Source organism: Podarcis vaucheri, assembly GCF_965113315.1.
Source record: "Podarcis vaucheri genome assembly, chromosome: 2".
Classification (NCBI taxonomy): domain Eukaryota; kingdom Metazoa; phylum Chordata; class Lepidosauria; order Squamata; family Lacertidae; genus Podarcis; species Podarcis vaucheri.
In genome coordinates, this window is record NC_138760.1 from 71,585,426 (window position 1) to 71,598,202 (window position 12,777).

The 12,777-nt window shown below is 42.7% G+C and overlaps 1 protein-coding gene across 1 annotated transcript in view; it reads left to right on the forward strand.

The window, feature by feature from the left end:
* The first annotated feature begins 5,857 nt into the window (after positions 1-5,857).
* The window catches only part of LOC309527064 (uncharacterized protein), a 171,188-nt gene continuing 164,268 nt past the window's right edge, over positions 5,858-12,777 (forward strand). Inside the window, exon 1 of the mRNA XM_082213549.1 lies at positions 5,858-5,930. Coding sequence (XP_082069675.1) covers positions 5,860-5,930 — 71 coding nt within the window. The 5' untranslated portion in view covers positions 5,858-5,859. The remainder of the gene's footprint in view (positions 5,931-12,777) is intronic.

Consider the following 12,777-nt stretch of genomic DNA (forward strand, 5'->3'; position numbering starts at 1 on the left):
ATCTATAGGAAAAAAATTCCAAATAAATTATATTCTCGCCACACAAGACTGACATACAGCCAGGTTTGTCAGTCCCTGGTCACCTCTAGCAATGAGAAATTGTTCCCTAGGTGAGCAGGCGGTGACTCAGAGTTTGTGACTTACAGCACAGTCTGAAGGGTAAGGAATTTTTAAAAATCCACTAGATGGACTCAATTGAGTGCAGATTGAATTCTAGTCAATTACTGAGCCAGTACTTTCACTAGATCTCTTGTCCTTTGTGCTGTAGAGAAACTCTGCTGTTTGCATCCCTTTAGGCCGCTGAAGACATGTTAATATTGGCTTTAATTATTGCTGGACATTTTCTTAATTCTGTTGGTGTTTGGGCTATAAACCACACTGGGATAATACTTGATGAAGGACAGTTTAGAAATTAATGAAATACGTATATAGATTAAATAAACAGAAGATTGTCATCTATTGCTCTGTGAATGCAGTCTTAGGCTTTGGAAAGAACTCTTTTATGTTCTTTCATTTGCCTTTTCCTTGCCCCGAGGCCGAGTCACAGGAAAAGGTGTGAGGTAAACTCTAATTAGCTGTTGCATTTGTTGCAGAAGCTGCAGCTGCCCTCATAAGAGAAAATAGCCTGGAAACGGCTTGCATGCAGAGTTGAGGGCTAGGTTAAGACTGCTTACCCAGTAAATAAAAATGGGTAGTAGACTGTATTATTTTTCCATGTCCTTGGGCAGAACTCCACATTGTGTACTGTATCTTGATGTGAAATCTGTACACTACGACTCTTGTATTCATGGAAGATAAGGTCATCAGTGCTACTAGCCACAATGGCTACGCTGTGCCCAAATGGTTGGAGGCAGAGATGCTTCTAAATACAGGGGTACCTCGAGTTACAAACACCTTGGCTTACAAACACTTCGGGTTACCGACTCTGCTGACCCGGAAGTAGTACCTCAGGTTAAGAACTTTACCTCAGGATGAGAACAGAAATCGCATGCCAGTGGTGTGGCGGCAGTGGGAGGTCCCATTAGCTAAAGTGGTACCTCAGGTTAAGAACAGTTTCAGGTTAAGAACAAATTAAGTTTGTAACCAGAGGTACCACTGTACAAGTTGCTGGAAACCACACAAAGGGACCTGATTTTCTGCTCAGATCCCGCTTGAAGGTTTCCCATGGGTGTCTGGGTGGCCACAGTGAGAAAAGGATGCTAGACTAGATAGGCCATGTTCTTAAATTCTTATGATGTGCAGTGATTGCCTGAGGGGTTAGTTCGAAGTCTATTCTCCATTGAGTGGACAGGAAGGAGATGGGGATGAGATTTATCAGGAGGGATGCCTTCACTTGTTCCACCTCTTGGGGGGAGTATAACATAAGGTTGCCAGACGTCCCTGTTTCCCAGGGACAGTCCCCGGATTTACAAATCAGCCCCCATACAAAATCCATTGAAGTTGAAGTGTCCCCGGATTCATTGAAAAAAATCTGGTAACCTTAGTATAACATTACACCTCTACTGATGTGGATTAACCCCTGACCAAGTTTAGAATTCCAGCAAAGGCCTACTTCTTCCCCACCACATCCCAGTTCCACCCACTTCCATCCTGCACTGGCAGCAGCCTGCTGCTGGCACAAGGCTATCTCCGCAGCAGCAAAATTTATTATCTGGTGTAGCTTTGCTCTAATGCCAACACCAGGAGGGTTTGGGAGGAACTCTGTCATGCTCAAGCAGGGAAAATCCAAGTACACCATGGCTCTTTATAATATTTCTTATCTCTGCAGCCAACTAGAAAGCTCCGTACTCAAGTGTGTGATCATAGACTGAATGTGTAAGGCAGCCTAACAAGCTGCCCAGTGCCTTTCATGATTATATCACAAGTGGTTTCCATCAGCCGACACATCAAACACACACAAAGCTTGCCACCAGAGCTGAAACAATGTTGTTCGCAACCACCAGATGGTTTAATTAAAAAAAATTTTTTTTTGAAAGCAAAAGTTTTGAAAAAAATATGGACCATTCTTTTAGGCTCCCTTGGCTAATCAACAAAGGAAAGCATGGCCTTGTTTTGTTTCTAGAATCAAACAACCACCGCCTTGTCTAATTTCCCCCTCCTTGGTGAGAAGAAAGATAAATGTAAAGCTAAGCAGCCTCTGTGTGAAAATTAGCTATGGACTTGGAGTTGTTACATCGTCACAATGTTGTTACATTGGAGCAGCTTGTTGTTAAGCCATTTAAACTCAACATGTTCCATAGTGCTGTAGTATAATACATATCCAAAAGGATGCAGTCATGTCTGTTCTGATACTGCCATGTCTTGGCGCTACTTGGATAGTCTTACATTACATGGAATTAGTTCCACATTTCTTATTTTGCCATTAGCATATTAATGCACAAAGCTGATAACACTAAAAGCCAAGATACTCAAGCACTTCTAGTTTCTTCACCACAGAGCCATGCTTCTTAGCTTTATAAAGCTGCATGAATGGATCAGCACATATTATTTTTATTATGTCCCCTGTACTATAGGTGATATACTTTCTCTGTTTCCTTGTTGATGGTGGAGGTGGTCTCAAATTGGTTGAAGTGGGTTTAACGATGAAGCATGGTTTGTTATGGTTTTGATTTCAATCACATCTTGTACCTAATAGTACATCATTTGGGCATAGGTATGATTCATTTAATTCAGGGGTGCCCAACCTTTTTCCAAAGAGGGCCAGATTTGATGAAGTGAACATGAGTGAGGGCCGACCTTTTTTTTTACAATTTTACCTCAAAGTTGTTGAGCTTTTTAAAGGATTTGACCCCAATAAATAAACTGCCACAAGGGCTGGATTAAACTGGCTGGGGGGCTGGATTAGGCCCCCAAAATGGACTTTGGGCATGCCTGATTTAATTGAAGCTGGGGGAACAAATTATCACACTGAATTTCTCCAGGGGAAGGAAACATTCTCCCAACAGATTCTGGGTGGATAGGGTCACCATCTGCAGTGACAGTAGCACACATTCTTCCTTTTCCTTGAAGTCTTCATATTTTTGCTGCTGCTGCAGCTTGCAGGGGCATCATCTGTGTTGCTAGACTGACCACCATTTTGCATCCTCCACCTAGCATCGTTCCAGAGCATGGCGAGTGGGGAAGATGACAGCTAGCACTAAAATTGGTGGAGAACACAATTCACAGCAACTGAATAATAGTTGCTGGAGGAGAGAGGGCTCCTGAGCTTGGGTCCTGCTTCCAGGATTCCCATCAGTATCTGGTTTGCCACTAGCCAACAGGATGCTGGCCTACATGGGCCACTGGCTTCATCCAGCAGGGCTGTTCTTCTGACTGAGTGGCATTCTGATGCATGCTTCTTTGAAATTAATTTCATTGTGTTCAATGGTGCTTGATCTCAGGACTGCAGTTTTAAATCATTTGAGCTCCCCTAGTAATGCAGGGTTCCTAGTCTGATGTCTGCACTGTATTATAATATGACAGACTTCAGATTATTTTCATAAGAACTCATACTCTTCAAAGCTATGCTGGCTAGAGCTGATTGGAGCTGTGCTCCAAAATGTCTGGAGGGCACCAGATTGATAAAGGATGAACTAATATATTCAGAGTGTAATAATAATAATAATAATAATAATAATAATAATAATAATAATAATTTATACCCTGCCCTTCCCGGTTTAAAAACCGGGCTCAGGGTGGCTAACAGCAAATATAAAACATTGATTAAAATGTGACTTAACAACAGCATAAAACAGCATCAAAATCAATAAAATTCAAAAATTCAGGGGTCATTTTGGGGGGAAAAAACAAAACAAAACAACCCAGTCAGCAGACAGCAAATGATCACCGGGGCTAACTGGCCAAGTTGGTCCTACTAGGGCCAGCAAGGAGACCAAGGAAGAATTCTGGGGTCCCAGAAAGGGTTTCTTCATAGAAGAGGAAAGGGAAAAGGCAGGGGTGGAGACTCCACACCCAGCGCAGAGACTCCCTTCCACAGTCCCACAACAATTACAGGCACTTCTCCACTTGTGCACGTTTGAGATGCATGCAGCCACACACAATGCCATTTTTGGCACTGAAAGTGGGTGGGGTGGGGGTGGAATGGGGCAATCCCCACCTGCGCATGTCCCAGTGATGCATGTGGCGGCTGGGAACAGAACCCTCTGCGTAAGTGGCGATTCCCCTGTATTCTTGAAACCATTATGCTGTTTTTGAGCCTAAATGCTGGAAGTGGGCAGGTATTTTGATATGGGAGTCTTTTTTGCAGCAAGGGAGGGTGGAGTTAACCCTGTGCAGCACCACACACACACACACACACACACACACACACACCTTCCCTCCAAAAATCACCCACCTGTACAGCAATTACACTAGAAAACAGCCTTCTATTAGTGCCAGTTTAAGACTGCATTCAAGAGTCCAATTGCTGCATCACAGAGTGTCAGTCTTTGTGGAGGTTGCATCTGGAGAAGGAAGGGCTAACCAGGGCCAGCCCACCCAGGGAGCAGATTGGGGGGCAGTTGGGAGGGGGGGCAGATCCAGGCTCCAAGGAGTGTGCAACATCAGTCGCCACCACCGTATCCTGTTGCTGCTCCGCTGCTACCTGCCCCTTTCTGGCCTCCTTTTTCTCCCCCACCAAAGGTAGCAGGAGGGAGAGGCAGATTCAGTGGGCGGGCCGGGGAGTGGGGCTTCAGTGACAGGTAGCATTTTCTGTTTTGTTTGGCTCAAGCAGCAAAACATCCTGGCCTGGCTCTGGAGCTAACCATTCTCTCTTTGTGAAGGTTTTCCTTCTCAGCAGCAATTAAGGCTGGTAAAAAGCTACCGCACATGCAGTGGCGTAGCGTGGGTTGTCAGCACCCGGGGCAAGGCAAATAATTTGCGCCCCCTAACCCATGGATTTGCGCCCCCTAACCCTAACCCCCAGATGTTGTGCCCGGTGCGGCCGGCCCCCCCTGCACCCCCCACGCTACGCCACTGCGCACATGCTTTTTCCAAGGGAAGTTGGTGCTGGAGTGGAAAGGAAGGCATAAGAGATGTCATGCATCCAGACATGTGAATTTTGGATCCATCTGTGGGTTGCTGCCATTGGAAGGTTGGCCACTACTGGACTGAAAAAAATCACCTGCTCCTTCAGATTCCTTCCAGCACGACACCTATGCATTTCAGGTAGTATCTCTTGATCACTGTGGACAGACGAAACTCATTCATGCTAAATTCCCATTGTAGAGTTGTTGTTACTTATCATCCCTCACACGAATAAACTACCAACCCTACAACAATAGGTTCTGAATTGCATCTTCCTTCTGCACCACAATGGAAATTCTAAAGGATGACCTGGATATTTAGATGGAAACCAGATTACTGCCTGACATAGCTGACATGTATGTGAGCACTTTTTATGGTGCATGCTAATACGCAGGTGTGTTTGCAGTATCTGCAGCGTTGTAATGGTCACATTCTGCGTGACTGCTGAAACTCTTAATCAGTCCCTCCTGATGAAACATTAATGAACTTTGTAAATGCAGGAAGCAGTGGGAAATAAATGAATTTCAGCTGGGGTTTGAAGAGCTGTCAGTTCCTCTTGCTGCAATGTTTCAGAGGAATGTCCTTTCTGATAAAGCCTCTGAGAAACGTGGAGGAGTTTGGAAAAACAGGATGCCGAATGGCAGGCTTTACTAATGTTTAGCATCTGCAAAGAATTCAGCAACAGCACACGGTGCAAGTGAGGGGAGTGCTAGCAAACAAGGGAAAGTTGTTAATCTGAGAGTGATGGGTGAAAGGGGAGAAATTAGTCGTCTGTCCCCCTTTTTCACTCTCCAGCTGGAGGCCTGCTAGCATTTTTCAGTAGTGCTACAGTGAACAGACTTGATTACAGCAATAATGAACAATGCTACTTTGTGTGCCTGTAGATTCTTTCATCCTAGAACCATAAAGGACTTCACAAACACCATGTAAGTTCTGGACGTTAAGTCGGTAGGGATCTTTCACAATGGGACATTGATACTCTTAGTAGCTGATATTAGCAGTATACAGATTAGTAAACAGAGGTATGGGGGGGGGGGAAATCATAGAAGTATTTAACTGTCTTGATTTTTACAACAATTCGTAAAAATAAAATAGTAGCACTACATTTGATGGAATCTTGAAAAATTATAACTGATTGGTGTCAGTGGCAAAGCTGGCATCTAGGTCACAACCTATTCAATGCGTCCATGTTCTTCTCTTATTGTGTATCACCAAGTAATACCTTGTTTAATTTTACCAATCAAACTGCTGCATCCACTGAGATTTTCTGCGAAGTCCAGCTATCTCAAAGGTGTGTTTAGTTATACACCTTTGCTGGTCTTTTTTGGTTCAAAGACTCTGGAATTCCCACAGTAATAGGCTTGCCATACGTCTCTAGCAGTGTCCGGCAAAATGTATGGGAAATATCCGGACGTATGGCAGCCCATGTCAGCAGTGCCATTTTTTCCAGTTTCCCACAAAAATATCTCAAAAATGGCTTCCCCCTTTTTTTCTTTTGCAATCTTGCCAAAAAAATGCAAGATCTTTGGGCAAAATGAAAAAGAAATTAATCAACTTTGCCCCCCCCCGAAAGCTCAACAACTATATGTTAGGTTAGTTACCACAAGTACAATGTTCACAAGTACCACAGGTACAATGTTCATATTACCTGACTCAGACATAATTATTTTAATATAGTTCATACGTTCACTTTGAGTATCTCAGTGTCAAGGCATCCAGCAATAAAAGACCAAGTGAAATATGCACATGTGTGAAGCAGGCTAAGCCTCCTTGGCCGTGGCTGCATATCACATATCACACCAAATCATAGTTTAGTCCAATGTGCCTGACCTACAACATGCCTCCAAATTGTGTGCTTCTGCTCCCCACATCCCCGCGTGGCTAGGAAGAGGTTTGGCTAACTAAAAATGTTACTCAAAGCTTCCAAAGTCCTCTTTCTGGGCATGCAGGGAAAGGAAACAGGAAGGGGGAAATGTCTGATTCCTAGACCATCTTTGGCTTATGTACTCATGCTAAACTGGTTTACTGTGATGAACCCGGCCTGTGGCTCACTTTTAGGCTGCAGTCCTATGTGTCCTGGAGTAAGGCCATTTACAAACAGTGGTGCTTAATTCTGAGCAAATATGCATAGACTTGTACTGCACCTCCTAGTGATAAATCTTGCACTTGTGGCTGGATTAGAGGGATCTATTTGTCTATCAAGAATTGCAGTAGTAATATAATTGGCCTTTTCGTCACTGGTCCCCGAAACTCACTTCTGGCAGCCTGTTGCCCTACCCACAATCCCTGCCAAAGCCATTAGTGGGTTGTGCAATGTGATTCCAAGATCATAGCTATTTATTTAGGCCAGATTTCTACTCTTCTCTGCGGTGATTGGAATCTTTGGAATTCCACAAAACTCTTCCTTAGGAAATTAAAGCCATTCAGTAACCCGCTCAAACCTTTATTTCCAGGACATAAAACATGCACCCAAGAAGTTAAACATATTCTCAAAATCTTTGCTGAACTGAGATATAAAACATTGTTGGCTGCAATGGTAGGAATGTGAGAGTGATTTTGCAGTTTACTTATTTTATTTATCTCTCCTTGGATCGTTATGGCTGGATCATTGCAACAGAAAGGCATTCAAAACATCCTGATCTCTATCAAACGATATAACCCGAGCCTATAAAATCCAAGGACTAGACAATTAAAGTACGTAAGCAGGCATGAAAAATACAGAATTTTTCAAAGCTAAAAACAAACATGGTCCTGATCCAATGAACAGCTGTACTGATGTAGTATCTTGAAGGAACAGGCAGGAAGTCTTTTATTTGCTCTGTCCGAAGAATTCAAAGTTTCCTGATTTCTTGGGCGGGCACAACCTTACAACATTAGCCAGACTAGACTAGATAATGTAGCGCACAGCTGTGGGTCTTGTTTTTTTTCTACCTAAGCAACGATACTCCTCAGAACGAACACAGTGGGTGGGCAGGAGAGGGTTATCTCTTCCTTCCGCAGTACATAGGAAGCTGGCTTATCCCAATCAAACATTGCTCCATCCAGCTTAGTATTAACTACTGGCAACAGCTGCTGTCCAACAGTCTCCCCCAGCCATACCTGGAGATGTTGGGGATTGAACTTGAGACCTTCTGACTTCAAAACAGATGCTCTACTGCTGAGCTACAGCTGTTCCCCAAAGCATGGCTGGAAAAACGCACACCCTAAACATGGCTGGGAGACTTTTCTCCTAAGGTTCCCTAGCTGTACAGGGAAGGGGTGTTGTTCCAATCATGCTGGGTAAGTACAGCCTCCCCTCTTCACTTCCTGCACTCCCCATCAGGATTTGTCCTTCTCTACATGCTTGCAATTTAGGAAGAAAAGACAAGGTATATAGATGCATGTACCTCTAGCCCTCAGCTGCCTCAGTAACAAATGGGATTGATATTCTCCTCTGTGTACCACTGGCCTGTCCTAGGAATATGCTTTAGCTATGTCAGTGGGTGGCGCTGTGAGTTAAACCACAGAGCCTAGGACTTGCTGATCAGAAGGTCGGTGGTTCAAATCCCCACAACGGGGTGAGCTCCCGTTGCTCGGTCCCAGCTCCTGCCAACCTAGCAGTTCAAAAGCACATTAAAGTGCAAGTAGATAAATAGGTACCACTCCGGAGGGAAGGTAAACGGCGTTTCCGTGCGCTGCTCTGGTTCACCAGAAGTGGCTTAGTCATGCTGGCCACATGACCCGGAAGCTGTATGCCAGCTCCCTTGGCCAATAAAGCGAGATGAGCGCCGCAACCCCAGAGTCAGCCACGACTGGACCTAATGGTCAGGGGTCCCTTTACCTTCACCTTATGTCAGTGGGAAAGAAAAGATGCCTTTTTGGAAAGGACTTCCAGTGACACCTTGAGCTGAAGTAGACAAGGAAGACAAGTCCCATTGATTTCAATAGAAAATTTCAAGGAAATGAGCTTAGGATGACTGCCTAAAGCTATGTCGAATGACTTTTAAATTGGTCACCTTCAGTTAAATGCATTATAAGTTGTTACACAGCGCTTCATTGGTGATTGGAGAGGGAAGTGAATTTACACATCTCTGTTTTGCTAACTGGAGGGAATTGTGAAAAAGGCTGGAAGGACCGTTCCCCCACTGCCTATGAGCTTTCAGAATTCGACTCACGGGGTAGAGAAGAAAAATTCAGGAAGAGAACTTGGGTCCCCTTTTGCAGCTTCCATTGGGTATTATGCTCTTCAGTTATTTCAGAAGCTTCCTTAATACTGAATCTTTTCGGATTCAGTAACTGTTAGGTCCTCAGCAGGTATTTGTGGAATAAATGAATCTTCTTCTTATTACTATTGTTATTTATTACATTTATATATCACCCTTCATCCGTGGAGCACAACATCTGAGGTTTACATTATAAAACCACAAAAAGACATACCGTAGCAAGTAGGTTTAGGAATGCAGTGTAATTTATTTCATTTTATTTAATCGTTAAATTTATATTCCTCCCTCCTAAAGGTGCCCAAGCATTTATGTGAATAAAATTGCAGTTAGAAACGAACATACTTAGAACTGTTAAAAACCTATAAAAACAATAAAACACAATAACACATCTGATGCAAGTTTAAGAACAGGAAACGTAAGTCAGGGAAGTGTGAAAAAATACACCCACTCTTTTATATGGCAGGGCAAACTGCTAGTATGAATGCATGGAGAATCATGCTGTACAGAATAAATAAAAAGAAGAAGACAGAAGACAGAAGACAGAAGACAGAAGAAGAAGAAGAAGAAGAAGAAGAAGAAGAAGAAGAAGAAGAAGAAGAAGAAGAAGAAGAAGATTAGGATTTCTCACCCCAAAGGCTTGGAGAGCACAACAAATGAAAAGCAGGGTACTAAGAAAAGATGAGTCCCTTCTTGTTTAAGGAGTCACATGACTTGATGTGAGGAATCTGTCTGGGATTGATTGATCTTTAATCTTGCTCACAATTAGGCAAGTTATGTCTCATGAATCAGATGCAGATTTAACAGCGCACAGGACTCTAAGCATAGCAAATGCAATTTTAGTTACATTACACTTTTGACAAATGGAAGTGTGTTTGGCTTTGCAACTACACAGAACTCACTTTTTCCTCCAGGGTTCCGTTTCTGATGGAACCAGTATTACCAGAACTGGGAAGGTTTCCATCTCCATTTTGAGCTCTTCCAGAATGGAGGTCTTTCAATCTGGCATTTTAAAAAATAAAACAAAAATACTCATCACTTTTTCTGAAGCCATACTCTGAAATGGAATACAGTATTTGGACCCAGCACCTAAATACGATAAATGCATGTGCAAATTATGAATGCAGGGTGTCAGTAAGGATATGGTTGGGGATGAAGTGACTTGAGACATCTTCAGCTCTGTGAAGGGAAACAGCTTTATTATAGATTCCCACACTGTAAGTCAGCTCATCAAATGAACGACAGACCTTTTTGTAATAAGCCGAATAATCACATCTGTTTCTCTAGCATGAGAAAACTTAGAAAGCGATTCAAATTCCTTAAATTGGCACTGCATACTTACGTTTTTATCAGCCTCCATGCAAGAAAGATGTTTGCATGTAATGGACCCCACATCTGTAAATATATATGCAATTGCAAATACTATCTGTATTTGTTTAAATGCATCTGTGTGAGGAGGTACGGTATATAAAGATAATACGTGACTCATAGAAGCCCTTTCCCGGTATTCAGTATCTACAAGAGTGGGGGCATCCTGTCACCCCCTCCCTCCTGCAGCAACATGTCCCAATCTTCTTTTTTCAGCCCTTCATGAGTTGGAGGCTTCCCATAGCCATCTGGCTGGCTGCTCTGAAGAGGATGTTCAACTACAAGGGCCTTTGGCCTGATCCAGCAGGCTTTTACAGGGTGAACTCCTGTAATTGCGGAAATTCCCTGGGCAGATTAGAACAGGGATTGTGCAATATTCTAAATCGCACGGGGAGTCTCAATGAGCACAGGAGGCTCCCTGCTTCAGAAGATCACACGCTAGCTGCATTGAACACCTGAATAGGTCTGTTTTACCAGCCAAATTCTAATCACATTTATCAGGAAGTAAAGCCCTATATTTTTTTTTACTTCCATGTAAAATTGCTTAGGATTGTACCCATCCTGAGTAGTCTTATATAGTAAAATTGCCACTATATTTAGAATGCGTATCTGCCTTCACCATGGGATTGCAAACAGAGGATTCAGGTGAGGGCGCAGCGAAATTCTTTAATTAATGTTGGTGGTACAGTACTAGGGGGAATTAACCAGATTATGGGAAAGTGCATTATCTGTTGAAGTGTTTACAGTTCCAAATAGTTCCGTTGCTCTCTTTCTTTCTTTCTTTCTTTCTTTCTTTCTTTCTTTCTTGTGATAAATAGATTAGGCACCAGAGGGCAGGCTTTCCCGTGTCTGAATCGCATAGCCTGGATCCACAGCTATTGTTATGTTTATGCAAATAGCCTTTGACATAATAGCTTTGAAACAGTTGAAAATTGGATTGTGCCTTGAGGCCAAACATTCAGACCACCACCTTGGCTATATTCATCTGCCAGAGTAAATTGGGTTCAGTGTAGGCTCCACGTGCTGTATTTCAGAGCGAGATTACAGGGTGGCAATAACTTTTGTCCAGGAAAGACAAACGCAGGTTTCTGGCAGGAACAGTGGAAACACTTAGCCTCCCACTATCTGATGAGATATAGATTGCACAGAGAATTTCTTTAGACTTCCAAGGACAAATTTTCAAAGTGGGATCTCCATTTCTAGCTTTTGCCTGCATCTCAATCAAATTAAGGTTGAAACTCCTGAAATAAATACCTAGTAACGAATTGAAGCTATTCAAAGAGTGAATTTACTACCCAGCACAAATCCATATCTCTTTACCTGATAGTGCCAGAAGGATTGAAGGTGCTATTGAAGGGTTAACTGTTTGCCTTTCTAAAGTCTTGCCTTTTTTAAGGCTACAGATCTGTCTGCCACAAGACAAATTATGCAGAATGTAAGTGGTAAGAGTAAGCCAATCATTAAATCTCACAGTCCATTCTGCCTGTCATCATGAAAAACTGAATGAAAGGAAAAGGAAGAGAAACAGCATCATCTAGGGCTGGAGTGGCCTGATGTGACTGCAAGGCCTCAAGAGAGATGTTTAATTTTGTTTTCATTCCAACCAGAGCTTAATGGCTCTTTTTGTTTTAGTGCTCATGAATGGTCAATGACGTGGTGCCCTCCAAATGTTGCTGGTCTATTACTCCAATCGTCCCTTGCCATTGGCCATGCTGGCTGGGACTGATGGGAGCTGGAATCCAACAATTGTTGTTGTTGTTTTTGGCATCTGTCTGTCTCTTTTTTTTTTTTGCATATAATTTTTTATTAAAGGTTTTTCTTATGATCTCATAACATTCCATTTACACATCACATAATTCACTTAATGGACCTCCCTCAATTCTCCTGGTAATCATCCGTAATTGTTTCTTCATCTACGCATTCCTAATTATTATATCACCTTTAAATAAATTTTTCTATCTACCTTTTCTTTTTTGCAATATTCCTTAATTTTTTCACAAAGCTTCTTTAAAACATACTAGCGTTATATGATCCTCACATACAGTTTCCAAATACTCCCTAAATTTTCCCCAGTCCTCCAAAAACTTGTGGTCTCTTTGAAATCTGATCTTTCCCGTTAACTTATCCAGTTCCGCATAGTCTGTTAGTTTTGCTCTCCATTCTTCCAAAGTCGGTGTCTCCTGTTGTTTCCACCTCTGGGCCAGTA